Below are 15,684 nucleotides of genomic sequence, written 5' to 3' on the forward strand. Positions count from 1 at the left end.
CTGAGACCAGCAGGACGTCTGACCAGGGGGGAACACACAGCCTGGAACACATTAACGTCCTGTCCCTTTAACACTGAGACCAGCAGGACGTCTGACCAGGGGAGAACACACAGCCTGGAACACATTAACGTCCTGTCCCTTTAACACTGAGACCAGCAGGACGTCTGACCAGGGGAGAACACACAGCCTGGAACACATTAACGTCCTGTCCCTTTAACACTGAGACCAGCAGGACGTCTGACCAGGGGAGAACACACAGCCTGGAACACATTAACGTCCTGTCCCTTTAACACTGAGACCAGCAGGACGTCTGACCAGGGGAGAACACACAGCCTGGAACACATTAACGTCCTGTCCCTTTAACACTGAGACCAGCAGGACGTCTGACCAGGGGAGAACACACAGCCTGGAACACATTAACGTCCTGTCCCTTTAACACTGAGACCAGCAGGACGTCTGACCAGGGGAGAACACACAGCCTGGAACACATTAACGTCCTGTCCCTTTAACACTGAGACCAGCAGGACGTCTGACCAGGGGAGAACACACAGCCTGGAACACATTAACGTTCTGTCCCTTTAACACTGAGACCAGCAGGACGTCTGACCAGGGGAGAACACACAGCCTGGAACACATTAACGTCCTGTCCCTTTAACACTGAGACCAGCAGGACGTCTGACCAGGGGAGAACACACAGCCTGGAACACATTAACGTCCTGTCCCTTTAACACTGAGACCAGCAGGACGTCTGACCAGGGGAGAACACACAGCCTGGAACACATTAACGTCCTGTCCCTTTAACACTGAGACCAGCAGGACGTCTGACCAGGGGAGAACACACAGCCTGGAACACATTAACGTCCTGTCCCTTTAACACTGAGACCAGCAGGACGTCTGACCAGGGGAGAACACACAGCCTGGAACACATTAACGTCCTGTCCCTTTAACACTGAGACCAGCAGGACGTCTGACCAGGGGAGAACACACAGCCTGGAACACATTAACGTCCTGTCCCTTTAACACTGAGACCAGCAGGACGTCTGACCAGGGGAGAACACACAGCCTGGAACACATTAACGTCCTGTCCCTTTAACACTGAGACCAGCAGGACGTCTGACCAGGGGAGAACACACAGCCTGGAACACATTAACGTCCTGTCCCTTTAACACTGAGACCAGCAGGACGTCTGACCAGGGGAGAACACACAGCCTGGAACACATTAACGTTCTGTCCCTTTAACACTGAGACCAGCAGGACGTCTGACCAGGGGAGAACACACAGCCTGGAACACATTAACGTCCTGTCCCTTTAACACTGAGACCAGCAGGACGTCTGACCAGGGGAGAACACACAGCCTGGAACACATTAACGTCCTGTCCCTTTAACACTGAGACCAGCAGGACGTCTGACCAGGGGAGAACACACAGCCTGGAACACATTAACGTCCTGTCCCTTTAACACTGAGACCGACCGATGCAGCTGAGAGGTAGGGGGGAGGGTCTGTCCCTGTTTCTCAGAGCGATGCAGCTGGGGGGTAGGGGGGAGGGTCTGTACCTGTTTCTCAGAGCGATGCAGCTGGAGGGTAGGGGGGAGGGTCTATACCTGTTTCTCAGAGCGATGCAGCTGGGAGGTAGGGGGGAGGGTCTGTCCCTGTTTCTCAGAGCGATGCAGCTGGGAGGTAGGGTGGAGGGTCTGTCCCTGTTTCTCAGAGAGATGCAGCTGGGGGGTAGGGGGGAGGGTCTGTACCTGTTTCTCAGAGCGATGCAGCTGGTAGGTAGGGGGAGGGTCTGGTCTGTACCTGTTTCTCAGAGAGATGCAGCTGGGAGGTAGGGGGAGGGTCTGTACCTGTTTCTCAGAGCGATGCAGCTGGGAGGTAGGGGGGAGGGTCTGTCCCTGTTTCTCAGAGCGATGCAGCTGGGGGGTAGGGGGGAGGGTCTGTACCTGTTTCTCAGAGCGATGCAGCTGGGAGGTAGGGGGGAGGGTCTGTCCCTGTTTCTCAGAGCGATGCAGCTGGGAGGTAGGGGGGAGGGTCTGTCCCTGTTTCTCAGAGAGATGCAGCTGGGGGGTAGGGGGGAGGGTCTGTACCTGTTTCTCAGAGCGATGCAGCTGGTAGGTAGGGGGAGGGTCTGGTCTGTACCTGTTTCTCAGAGAGATGCAGCTGGGAGGTAGGGGGAGGGTCTGTACCTGTTTCTCAGAGCGATGCAGCTGGGAGGTAGGGGGGAGGGTCTGTACCTGTTTCTCAGAGCGATGCAGCTGGGGGGTAGGGGGGAGGGTCTGTACCTGTTTCTCAGAGCGATGCAGCTGGGGGGTAGGGGGGAGGGTCTGGTCTGTACCTGTTTCTCAGAGCGATGCAGCTGGGAGGTAGGGGGAGGGTCTGTACCTGTTTCTCAGAGCGATGCAGCTGGGAGGTAGGGGGGAGGGTCTGTCCCTGTTTCTCAGAGCGATGCAGCTGGGAGGTAGGGGGGAGGGTCTGTACCTGTTTCTCAGAGCGATGCAGCTGGGAGGTAGGGGGGAGGGTCTGGTCTGTACCTGTTTCTCAGAGCGATGCAGCTGGGGGGTAGGGGGAGGGTCTGTACCTGTTTCTCAGAGCGATGCAGCTGGGAGGTAGGGGGAGGGTCTGTACCTGTTTCTCAGAGAGATGCAGCTGGGGGGGGTAGGGGGGAGGGTCTGTACCTGTTTCTCAGAGCGATGCAGCTGGGAGGTAGGGGGGAGGGTCTGTACCTGTTTCTCAGAGCGATGCAGCTGGGAGGTAGGGGGGAGGGTCTGTACCTGTTTCTCAGAGCGATGCAGCTGGGGGGTAGGGGGGAGGGTCTGTACCTGTTTCTCAGAGAGATGCAGCTGGGGGGTATGGGGAGGGTCTGGTCTGTACCTGTTTCTCAGAGCGATGCAGCTGGGAGGTAGGGGGAGGGTCTGGTAGAAACTTTGAAGTTTCTGGAGAAACTCTGGACTGAAGTCACACTCCACCATCTGTCTCCGCACCGCCTCCATTACCCTGAACACACAAACACACACACACACACACACACAGAGAGAAACACACCACACACACCAGAGGTCACCAGAGGTCACTTCACAGTCCCCAAGTCCAGAACAGACGATGGGAGGCTCACAGTACTACATAGAGCCATGACTACATGGAACTCTATTCCACATCAGGTAACTGATGACGCAGGAGAATCAGATTTAAAACACAGATAAAAATACACCTTATGGAACAGCGGGGACTGTGAAGAGACACACACAGACACATACATACAGTGTTTTAATACTGCAGTATAATATACTGTATTTGATGTATACAACAGTGTTTTAATACTGCAGTATAATATACTCTATTTGATGTATACAACAGTGTTTTAATACTGCAGTATAATATACTGTATTTGATGTATACAACAGTGTTTTAATACTGCAGTATAATATACTCTATTTGATGTATACAACAGTGTTTTAATACTGCAGTATAATATACTGTATGTAGTGTATTTTTTGTATAGTGTTTTAATACTGCAGTATAATATACTGTATGTAGTGTATTTGATGTATAGTGTTTTAATACTGCAGTATAATATACTGTATGTAGTGTACTTGATGTAGTGTTTTAATACTGCAGTATAATATACTGTATGTAGTGTATTTGATGTATAGTGTTTTAATACTGCAGTATAATATACTGTATGTAGTGTATTTGATGTATTTGATGTATAGTGTTTTAATACTGCAGTATAATATACTGTATGTAGTGTATTTGCTGTATAATGGTTTAATACTGCAGTATAATATACTGTATATAGTGTATTTGATGTATAGTGTTTCAATACTGCAGTATAATATACTGTATGGAGTGTATTTGATGTATAGTGTTTTAATACTGCAGTATAATATACTGTATTTGATGTATACAACAGTGTTTTAATACTGCAGTATAATATACTCTATTTGATGTATACAACAGTGTTTTAATACTGCAGTATAATATACTGTATGTAGTGTATTTTTTGTATAGTGTTTTAATACTGCAGTATAATATACTGTATGTAGTGTATTTGATGTATAGTGTTTTAATACTGCAGTATAATATACTGTATGTAGTGTACTTGATGTAGTGTTTTAATACTGCAGTATAATATACTGTATGTAGTGTATTTGATGTATAGTGTTTTAATACTGCAGTATAATATACTGTATGTAGTGTATTTGATGTATTTGATGTATAGTGTTTTAATACTGCAGTATAATATACTGTATGTAGTGTATTTGATGTATAGTGTTTTAATACTGCAGTATAATATACTGTATGTAGTGTATTTGATGTATAGTGTTTTTAATACTGCAGTATAATATACTGTATGTAGTGTATTTGATGTATAGTGTTTTAATACTGCAGTATAATATACTGTATGTAGTGTATTTGATGTATAGTGTTTTAATACTGCAGTATAATATACTGTATGTAGTGTGTTTGATGTACAGTGTTTTAATACTGCAGTATAATATACTGTATGTAGTGTATTTGATGTATAGTGTTTTAATACTGCAATATAATATACTGTATGTAGTGTATTTGATGTACAGTGTTTTAATACTGCAGTATAATATACTCTATGTAGTGTGTTTGATGTACAGTGTTTTAATACTGCAGTATAATATACTGTATGTAGTGTATTTGATGTACAGTGTTTTAATACTGCAGTATAATATACTGTATGTAGTGTATTTGATGTACAGTGTTTTAAAATAATAGGAAAGGAAGGTAGTAGGAAGAGTAGCTGCTGCCTTGGTGTTACCCAGTCCTAAATGGATCCCTAGACCCTATGGTGTTACCCAGTCCTAAATGGATCCCTAGACCCTATGGTGTTACCCGGTCCTAAATGGATCCCTAGACCCTATGGTGTTACCCAGTCCTAAATGGACCTCTAGACCCTATGGTGTTACCCGGTCCTAAATGGACCCCTAGACCCTATGGTGTTACCCAGTCCTAAATGGACCTCTAGACCCTATGGTGTTACCCAGTCCTAAATGGACCTCTAGACCCTATGGTGTTACCCGGTCCTAAATGGACCCCTAGACCCTATGGTGTTACCCGGTCCTAAATGGACCCCTAGACCCTATGGTGTTAACCGGTCCTAAATGGACCCCTAGACCCTATGGTGTTACCCAGTCCTAAATGGACCCCTAGACCCTATGGTGTTACCCAGTCCTAAATGGACCCCTAGACCCTATGGTGTTACCCAGTCCTAAATGGACCCCTAGACCCTATGGTGTTACCCAGTCCTAAATGGACCCCTAGACCCTATGGTGTTACCCAGTCCTAAATGGACCCCTAGACCCTATGGTGTTACCCAGTCCTAAATGGACCCCTAGACCCTATGGTGTTTCCCAGTCCTAAATGGACCCCTAGACCCTATGGTGTTACCCAGTCCTAAAAGGACCCCTAGACCCTATGGTGTTACCCAGTCCTAAATGGACCCCTAGACCCTATGGTGTTACCCAGTCCTAAATGGACCCCTAGACCCTATGGTGTTACCCAGTCCTAAATGGACCCCTAGACCCTATGGTGTTACCCAGTCCTAAATGGACCCCTAGACCCTATGGTGTTACCCAGTCCTAAATGGACCCCTAGACCCTATGGTGTTACCCAGTCCTAAATGGACCCCTAGACCCTATGGTGTTACCCGGTCCTAAATGGACCCCTAGACCCTAAGGTGTTACCCGGTCCTAAATGGACCTCTAGACCCTATGGTGTTACCCGGTCCTAAATGGACCTCTAGACCCTATGGTGTTACCCAGTCCTAAATGGACCCCTAGACCCTATGGTGTTACCCAGTCCTAAATGGACCTCTAGACCCTATGGTGTTACCCAGTCCTAAATGGACCCATAGACCCTATGGTGTTACCCAGTCCTAAATGGACCCCTAGACCCTATGGTGTTACCCAGTCCTAAATGGACCTCTAGACCCTATGGTGTTACCCAGTCCTAAATGGACCTCTAGACCCTATGGTGTTACCCAGTCCTAAATGGACCCCTAGACCCTATGGTGTTACCCAGTCCTAAATGGACCTCTAAACCCTATGGTGTTACCCAGTCCTAAATGGACCTCTAGACCCTATGGTGTTACCCAGTCCTAAATGGACCTCTAGACCCTATGGTGTTACCCAGTCCTAAATGGACCCCTAGACCCTATGGTGTTACCCAGTCCTAAATGGACCCCTAGACCCTATGGTGTTACCCAGTCCTAAATGGACCTCTAGACCCTATGGTGTTACCCAGTCCTAAATGGACCCCTAGACCCTATGGTGTTACCCAGTCCTAAATGGACCCCTAGACCCTATGGTGTTACCCAGTCCTAAATGGACCTCTAGACCCTATGGTGTTACCCAGTCCTAAATGGACCTCTAGACCCTATGGTGTTACCCAGTCCTAAATGGACCCCTAGACCCTATGGTGTTACCCAGTCCTAAATGGACCTCTAGACCCTATGGTGTTACCCAGTCCTAAATGGACCCCTAGACCCTATGGTGTTACCCAGTCCTAAATGGACCTCTAGACCCTATGGTGTTACCCAGTCCTAAATGGACCTCTAGACCCTATGGTGTTACCCAGTCCTAAATGGACCTCTAGACCCTATGGTGTTACCCAGTCCTAAATGGACCTCTAGACCCTATGGTGTTACCCAGTCCTAAATGGACCCCTAGACCCTATGGTGTTACCCAGTCCTAAATGGACCTCTAGACCCTATGGTGTTACCCGGTCCTAAATGGACCTCTAGACCCTATGGTGTTACCCGGTCCTAAATGGACCTCTAGACCCTATGGTGTTACCCGGTCCTAAATGGACCCCTAGACCCTATGGTGTTACCCAGTCCTAAATGGACCCCTAGACCCTATGGTGTTACCCAGTCCTAAATGGACCTCTAGACCCTATGGTGTTACCCAGTCCTAAATGGACCTCTAGACCCTATGGTGTTACCCAGTCCTAAATGGACCCCTAGACCCTATGGTGTTACCCAGTCCTAAATGGACCTCTAGACCCTATGGTGTTACCCAGTCCTAAATGGACCCCTAGACCCTATGGTGTTACCCAGTCCTAAATGGACCCCTAGACCCTATGGTGATACCCAGTCCTAAATGCACCCCTAGACCCTATGGTGTTACCCAGTCCTAAATGGACCCCTAGACCATATGGTGTTACCCAGTCCTAAATGGACCCCTAGACCCTATGGTGTTACCCAGTCCTAAATGGACCTCTAGACCCTATGGTGTTACCCAGTCCTAAATGGACCCCTAGACCCTATGGTTTTACCCAGTCCTAAATGGACCTCTAGACCCTATGGTGTTACCCAGTCCTAAATGGACCCCTAGACCCTATGGTGTTACCCAGTCCTAAATGGACCTCTAGACCCTATGGTGTTACCCAGTCCTAAATGGACCTCTAGACCCTATGGTGTTACCCAGTCCTAAATGGACCTCTAGACCCTATGGTGTTACCCAGTCCTAAATGGACCCCTAGACCCTATGGTGTTACCCAGTCCTAAATGGACCTCTAGACCCTATGGTGTTACCCAGTCCTAAATGGACCTCTAGACCCTATGGTGTTACCCAGTCCTAAATGGACCCCTAGACCCTATGGTGTTACCCAGTCCTAAATGGACCCCTAGACCCTATGGTGGTACCCAGTCCTAAATGGACCCCTAGACCCTATGGTGTTACCCAGTCCTAAATGGACCTCTAGACCCTATGGTGTTACCCAGTCCTAAATGGACCTCTAGACCCTATGGTGTTACCCAGTCCTAAATGGACCTCTAGACCCTATGGTGTTTCCCAGTCCTAAATGGACCCCTAGACCCTATGGTGTTACCCAGTCCTAAATGGACCTCTAGACCCTATGGTGTTACCCAGTCCTAAATGGACCCCTAGACCCTATGGTGTTACCCAGTCCTAAATGGACCTCTAGACCCTATGGTGTTACCCAGTCCTAAATGGACCTCTAGACCCTATGGTGTTACCCAGTCCTAAATGGACCCCTAGACCCTATGGTGTTACCCAGTCCTAAATGGACCTCTAGACCCTATGGTGTTACCCAGTCCTAAATGGACCCCTAGACCCTATGGTGTTACCCAGTCCTAAATGGACCTCTAGACCCTATGGTGTTACCCAGTCCTAAATGGACCTCTAGACCCTATGGTGTTACCCAGTCCTAAATGGACCTCTAGACCCTATGGTGTTACCCAGTCCTAAATGGACCTCTAGACCCTATGGTGTTACCCAGTCCTAAATGGACCTCTAGACCCTATGGTGTTACCCGGTCCTAAATGGACCTCTAGACCCTATGGTGTTACCCGGTCCTAAATGGACCTCTAGACCCTATGCTGTTACCCGGTCCTAAATGGACCCCTAGACCCTATGGTGTTACCCGGTCCTAAATGGACCCCTAGACCCTATGGTGTTACCCAGTCCTAAATGGACCTCTAGACCCTATGGTGTTACCCAGTCCTAAATGGACCTCTAGACCCTATGGTGTTACCCAGTCCTAAATGGACCTCTAGACCCTATGGTGTTACCCAGTCCTAAATGGACCCCTAGACCCTATGGTGTTACCCAGTCCTAAATGGACCTCTAGACCCTATGGTGTTACCCAGTCCTAAATGGACCTCTAGACCCTATGGTGTTACCCAGTCCTAAATGGACCCCTGGACCCTATGGTGTTACCCAGTCCTAAATGGACCCCTAGACCCTATGGTGATACCCAGTCCTAAATGCACCCCTAGACCCTATGGTGTTACCCAGTCCTAAATGGACCCCTAGACCATATGGTGTTACCCAGTCCTAAATGGACCCCTAGACCCTATGGTGTTACCCAGTCCTAAATGGACCTCTAGACCCTATGGTGTTACCCAGTCCTAAATGGACCCCTAGACCCTATGGTTTTACCCAGTCCTAAATGGACCTCTAGACCCTATGGTGTTACCCAGTCCTAAATGGACCCCTAGACCCTATGGTGTTACCCAGTCCTAAATGGACCTCTAGACCCTATGGTGTTACCCAGTCCTAAATGGACCTCTAGACCCTATGGTGTTACCCAGTCCTAAATGGACCTCTAGACCCTATGGTGTTACCCAGTCCTAAATGGACCCCTAGACCCTATGGTGTTACCCAGTCCTAAATGGACCTCTAGACCCTATGGTGTTACCCAGTCCTAAATGGACCTCTAGACCCTATGGTGTTTCCCAGTCCTAAATGGACCCCTAGACCCTATGGTGTTACCCAGTCCTAAATGGACCCCTAGACCCTATGGTGTTACCCAGTCCTAAATGGACCCCTAGACCCTATGGTGTTACCCAGTCCTAAATGGACCTCTAGACCCTATGGTGTTACCCAGTCCTAAATGGACCCCTAGACCCTATGGTGTTACCCAGTCCTAAATGTACCCCTAGACCCTATGGTGTTACCCAGTCCTAAATGGACCTCTAGACCCTATGGTGTTACCCAGTCCTAAATGGACCCCTAGACCCTATGGTGTTACCCAGTCCTAAATGGACCTCTAGACCCTATGGTGTTTCCCAGTCCTAAATGGACCCCTAGACCCTATGGTGTTACCCAGTCCTAAATGGACCCCTAGACCCTATGGTGTTACCCAGTCTTAAATGGACCCCTAGACCCTATGGTGTTACCCAGTCCTAAATGGACCTCTAGACCCTATGGTGTTACCCAGTCCTAAATGGACCTCTAGACCCTATGGTGTTACCCAGTCCTAAATGGACCCCTAGACCCTATGGTGTTACCCAGTCCTAAATGGACCTCTAGACCCTATGGTGTTACCCAGTCCTAAATGGACCCCTAGACCCTATGGTGTTACCCAGTCCTAAATGGACCCCGAGACCCTATGGTGTTACCCAGTCCTAAATGGACCCCTAGACCCTATGGTGTTACCCAGTCCTAAATGGACCCCTAGACCCTATGGTGTTACCCAGTCCTAAATGGACCCCTAGACCCTATGGTGTTACCCAGTCCTAAATGGACCTCTAGACCCTATGGTGTTACCCAGTCCTAAATGGACCCCTAGACCCTATGGTGTTACCCAGTCCTAAATGGACCCCTAGACCCTATGGTGTTACCCAGTCCTAAATGGACCTCTAGACCCTATGGTGTTACCCAGTCCTAAATGGACCTCTAGACCCTATGGTGTTACCCGGTTCTAAATGGACCCCTAGACCCTATGGTGTTACCCAGTCCTAAATGGACCTCTAGACCCTATGGTGTTACCCAGTCCTAAATGGACCCCGAGACCCTATGGTGTTACCCAGTCCTAAATGGACCCCTAGACCCTATGGTGTTACCCAGTCCTAAATGGACCTCTAGACCCTATGGTGTTACCCAGTCCTAAATGGACCTCTAGACCCTATGGTGTTACCCAGTCCTAAATGGACCTCTAGACCCTATGGTGTTACCCAGTCCTAAATGGACCCCTAGACCCTATGGTGTTACCCAGTCCTAAATGGACCTCTAGACCCTATGGTGTTACCCGGTCCTAAATGGACCTCTAGACCCTATGGTGTTACCCAGTCCTAAATGGACCCCTAGACCATATGGTGTTACCCAGTCCTAAATGGACCCCTAGACCCTATGGTGTTACCCAGTCCTAAATGGACCTCTAGACCCTAAGGTGTTACCCAGTCCTAAATGGACCTCTAGACCCTATGGTGTTACCCAGTCCTAAATGGACCTCTAGACCCTATGGTGTTACCCAGTCCTAAATGGACCTCTAGACCCTATGGTGTTACCCAGTCCTAAATGGACCCCTAGACCCTACACCACTTGTGGAGGTCTGAGAGGATTTGATGAGTCTAAGCAATATGTTGAAACTACCACCAAGCTTATCAGAGCGCAAGGTGGAGCTATTCCCCTATCCCAAACACCTGAGATGGCCACGTGCTTTAGGGTGTAGGGGTCCATATGGGATTTGGTGTATGTTGTGTATGTGTACCTGGTTAGCAGCAAGGGCAGGGCCTCCTCTATCCTGGCCTCGAGATGATGGGAAATCACTGGTCTGTTAGGGGTTAGAGAAGTCAGGGGTTAGACCTCGAGGAAGATTAAAGGGAAGCTGTATCGGATTTTGTCATATCAGAAGTGTGTGAGAAGCCTCCCGAGTGGTGCCGTTGTCTAAGGCACTGCATCGCAGCTGTGCCACTCGAGATTCTGGGTTCGAGTGCGGCTTGGTTGGGTTGTGTTTCGTGGGGACGCGGCTGGCTTCCGGGTTAAGTGGGCATTGTGTCAAGAAGCAGTGTGGCTTGGTTGGGTCGTGTTTCGTGGGGATGCGGCTGGCTTCCGGGTTAAGTGGGCATTGTGTCAAGAAGCAGTGTGGCTTGGTTGGGTCGTGTTTCGTGGGGATGCGGCTGGCTTCCGGGTTAAGTGGGCATTGTGTCAAGAAGCAGTATGGCTTGGTTGGGTCGTGTTTCGTGGGGACGCGGCTGGCTTCCGGGTTAAGTGGGCATTGTGTCAAGAAGCAGTATGGCTTGGTTGGGTCGTGTTTCGTGGGGACGCGGCTGGCTTCCGGGTTAAGTGGGCATTGTGTCAAGAAGCAGTGTGGCTTGGTTGGGTCGTGTTTCGTGGGGACGCGGCTGGCTTCCGGGTTAAGTGGGCATTGTGTCAAGAAGCAGTATGGCTTGGTTGGGTCGTGTTTCGTGGGGACGCGGCTGGCTTCCGGGTTAAGTGGGCATTGTGTCAAGAAGCAGTATGGCTTGGTTGGGTCGTGTTTCGTGGGGACGCGGCTGGCTTCCGGGTTAAGTGGGCATTGTGTCAAGAAGCAGTGTGGCTTGGTTGGGTCGTGTTTCGTGGGGATGCGGCTGGCTTCCGGGTTAAGTGGGCATTGTGTCAAGAAGCAGTGTGGCTTGGTTGGGTCTTGTTTCGTGGGGATGCGGCTGGCTTCCGGGTTAAGTGGGCATTGTGTCAAGAAGCAGTGCGGCTTGGTTGGGTCGTGTTTCGTGGGGACGCGGCTGGCTTCCGGGTTAAGTGGGCATTGTGTCAAGAAGCAGTGCGGCTTGGTTGGGTCGTGTTTCGTGGGGACGCGGCTGGCTTCCGGGTTAAGTGGGCATTGTGTCAAGAAGCAGTATGGCTTGGTTGGGTCGTGTTTCGTGGGGACGCACGGCTCGACCTTCGCCTCTGCCGAGTCCGTACGGGAGTTGCAGCGATGAGACAAGACTAATAACCAATCGGATACCACGAAATTGGGGAGAAAAAGGGGGTATACATATATATTTTTTTTTATCTGTATCTGGAAGGTACGGTCTCTGGAAGGTACGGTATCTGGACGGTACGGTATCTGGACGGTACGGTATCTGGAAGGTACGGTATCTGGACGGTACGGTATCTGGACGGTACGGTATCTGGACGGTACGGTATCTGGACGGTACGGTCTCTGGAAGGTACGGTATCTGGAAGGTACGGTATCTGGACGGTACGGTATCTGGACGGTACGGTATCTGGAAGGTACGGTATCTGGATGGTACGGTATCTGGAAGGTACGGTATCTGGAAGGTACGGTATCTGGACGGTACGGTATCTGGACGGTACGGTATCTGGAAGGTACGGTATCTGGAAGGTACGGTATCTGGAAGGTACGGTATCTGGAAGGTACGGTATCTGGACGGTACGGTATCTGGACGGTACGGTATCTGGACGGTACGGTATCTGGAAGGTACGGTATCTGGAAGGTACGGTATCTGGAAGGTACGGTATCTGGAAGGTACGGTATCTGGAAAGAACAGTATCTGGAAGGAACAGTATCTGGAAGGTATTGCCGCCAACTTTTCATTATATCTGGAAGGAGGTTGACAGTGCATACCCAGGAGGTTGACAGTGTCTACCCAGCTGGTTGACAGTGCGTACCCAGGAGGTTGACAGTGCGTACCCAGGAGGTTGACAGTACGTACCCAGGAGGTTGACAGTGTGTACCCAGGAGGTTGACAGTACGTACCCAGGAGGTTGACAGTACATACCCAGGAGGTTGACAGTACGTACCCAGGAGGTTGACAGTACGTACCCAGGAGGTTGACAGTGCGTACCCAGGATGTTGACAGTGCGTACCCAGGAGGTTGACAGTACGTACCCAGGAGGATGACAGTACGTACGCAGGAGGTTGACAGTACTTACCCAGGAGGATGACAGTGCGTACCCAGGAGGTTGACAGTACGTACCCAGGAGGTTGACAGTACGTACAGGAGGTTGACAGTGTCTACCCAGGAGGTTGACAGGAGGTTGACAGTGCGTACAGGAGGTTGACAGTGCATACCCAGCTGGTTGACAGTGCGTACCCAGCTGGTTGACAGTGCGTACCCAGGAGGTTGACAGTGCGTACCCAGGAGGTTGACAGTGCGTACCCAGGAGGTTGACAGTGCGTACCCAGGAGGTTGACAGTGCGTACCCAGGAGGTTGACAGCGCGTACCCAGGAGGTTGACAGTACGTACCCAGGAGGTTGACAGTACGTACCCAGGAGGTTGACAGTACGTACCCAGGAGGTTGACAGTATGTACCCAGGATCTTGACAGTACGTACCCAGGATGTTGACAGTGCGTACCCAGGAGGTTGACAGTGCGTACCCAGGAGGTTGACAGTACGTACCCAGGAGGTTGACAGTATGTACCCAGGATCTTGACAGTACGTACCCAGGATCTTGACAGTACGTACCCAGGAGGTTGACAGCGCGTACCCAGGAGGTTGACAGCACGTACCCAGGAGGTTGACAGTGCGTACCCAGGATGTTGACAGTGCGTACCCAGGATGTTGACAGTGCGTACCCAGGAGGTTGACAGTACGTACCCAGGAGGATGACAGTGCGTACCCAGGAGGTTGACAGTGTGTACCCAGGAGGTTGACAGTACGTACCCAGGAGGTTGACAGTACGTACCCAGGAGGTTGACAGTACGTACCCAGGAGGTTGACAGTACGTACCCAGGAGGTTGACAGTGCATACCCAGGAGGTTGACAGTGCATACCCAGGCGGTTGACAGCACATACCCAGGAGGTTGACAGCGCGTACCCAGGAGGTTGACAGCGCGTACCCAGGAGGTTGACAGTACGTACCCAGGAGGTTGACAGTGCGTACCCAGGAGGTTGACAGGGGGTTGACAGTGCGTACAGGAGGTTGACAGTGTGTACCCAGGAGGTTGACAGTGTGTACCCAGGAGGTTGACAGTGTGTACCCAGGAGGTTGACAGTGTGTACCCAGGAGGTTGACAGTGTGTACCCAGGAGGTTGACAGTGTGTACCCAGGAGGTTGACAGTGTGTACCCAGGAGGTTGACAGTACGTACCCAGGAGGTTGACAGTACGTACCCAGGAGGTTGACAGTACGTACCCAGGAGGTTGACAGTGCGTACCCAGGAGGTTGACAGTGCATACCCAGGAGGTTGACAGTGTGTACCCAGGAGGTTGACAGTACGTACCCAGGAGGTTGACAGGAGGTTGACAGGAGGGTTGACAGTACGTACCCAGGAGGTTGACAGTGTGTAATGAAGAGGTGAGCTGCTCCCAGTCTCATAACAGCTGCTGCTCTCGGTCTCTCTCTCTCAGCACGTCCAAGGAAGCGACACACACACTGAAACACCTGCGAATAACTGCAACACACACACAAACACACAGGACATGAGAATACAAAAATCATTAACACAAAGAACAGAAAACAGTAGATAAGGGTAATACTCCCCAGTCCAACATGGTAATACTCCCCAGTCCAACATGGTAATACTCCCCAGTCCAACATGGTAATACTCCCCAGTCCAACATGGTAATACTCCCCAGTCCAACATGGTAATACTCCCCAGTCCAACATGGTAATACTCCCCAGTCCAACAGGGTAATACTCCCCAGTCCAACATGGTAATACTCCCCAGTCCAACATGGTAATACTCCCCAGTCCAACATGGTAATACCCCCCAGTCCAACATGGTAATACTCCCCAGTCCAACATGGTAATACTCCCCAGTCCAACATGGTAATACTCCCCAGTCCAACATGGTAATACTCCCCAGTCCAACATGGTAATACTCCCCAGTCCAACATGGTAATACTCCCCAGTCCAACATGGTAATACCCCCCAGTCCAACATGGTAATACTCCCCAGTCCACCATGGTAATACTCCCCAGTCCAACATGGTAATACTCCCCAGTCCAACATGGTAATACTCCCCAGTCCAACATGGTAATACTCCCCAGTCCACCCAGTCCAACATGGTAATACTCCCCAGTCCAACATGGTAATACTCCCCAGTCCAACATGGTAATACTCCCCAGTCCAACATGGTAATACTCCCCAGTCCAACATGGTAATACTCCCCAGTCCACCCAGTCCAACATGGTAATACTCCCCAGTCCAACATGGTAATACTCCCCAGTCCCCAGTCCAACATGGTGATACTCCCCAGTCCAACATGGTAATACTCCCCAGTCCAACATGGTAACACTCCCCAGTCCAACATGGTAACACTCCCCAGTCCAACATGGTAACACTCCCCAGTCCAACATGGTAACACTCCCCAGTCCAACATGGTAACACTCCCCAGTCCAACATGGTAATACTCCCCAGTCCAACATGGTAATACCCCCCAGTCCAACATGGTAATACTCCCCAGTCCAACATGGTAATACTCCCCAGTCCAACATGGTAATACTCCCCAGTCCAACATGGTA

At 50.0% G+C, this 15,684-nt stretch overlaps 1 protein-coding gene across 6 annotated transcripts in view; it reads right to left on the reverse strand.

Moving 5' to 3' along the window:
• Positions 1-15,684, reverse strand: part of LOC139568445 (uncharacterized) — a 57,005-nt gene that overhangs the window by 26,094 nt on the left and 15,227 nt on the right. For all 6 annotated transcript variants that reach the window (XR_011673607.1, XM_071390264.1, XM_071390263.1 and 3 more), the window contains 3 exons: positions 14,487-14,612; positions 10,985-11,047; positions 2,870-2,992 (listed from right to left, as the gene is read on the reverse strand). Coding sequence is in view for 5 of the 6 variants with exons in the window: in XM_071390264.1 (XP_071246365.1) it covers positions 2,870-2,992; positions 10,985-11,047; positions 14,487-14,612 (312 nt within the window). In the remaining variant the exon portion in view is untranslated. The remainder of the gene's footprint in view (positions 1-2,869; positions 2,993-10,984; positions 11,048-14,486; positions 14,613-15,684) is intronic.

Source organism: Salvelinus alpinus, chromosome 2 (genome assembly GCF_045679555.1).
Source record: "Salvelinus alpinus chromosome 2, SLU_Salpinus.1, whole genome shotgun sequence".
Classification (NCBI taxonomy): Eukaryota; Metazoa; Chordata; class Actinopteri; order Salmoniformes; family Salmonidae; genus Salvelinus; species Salvelinus alpinus.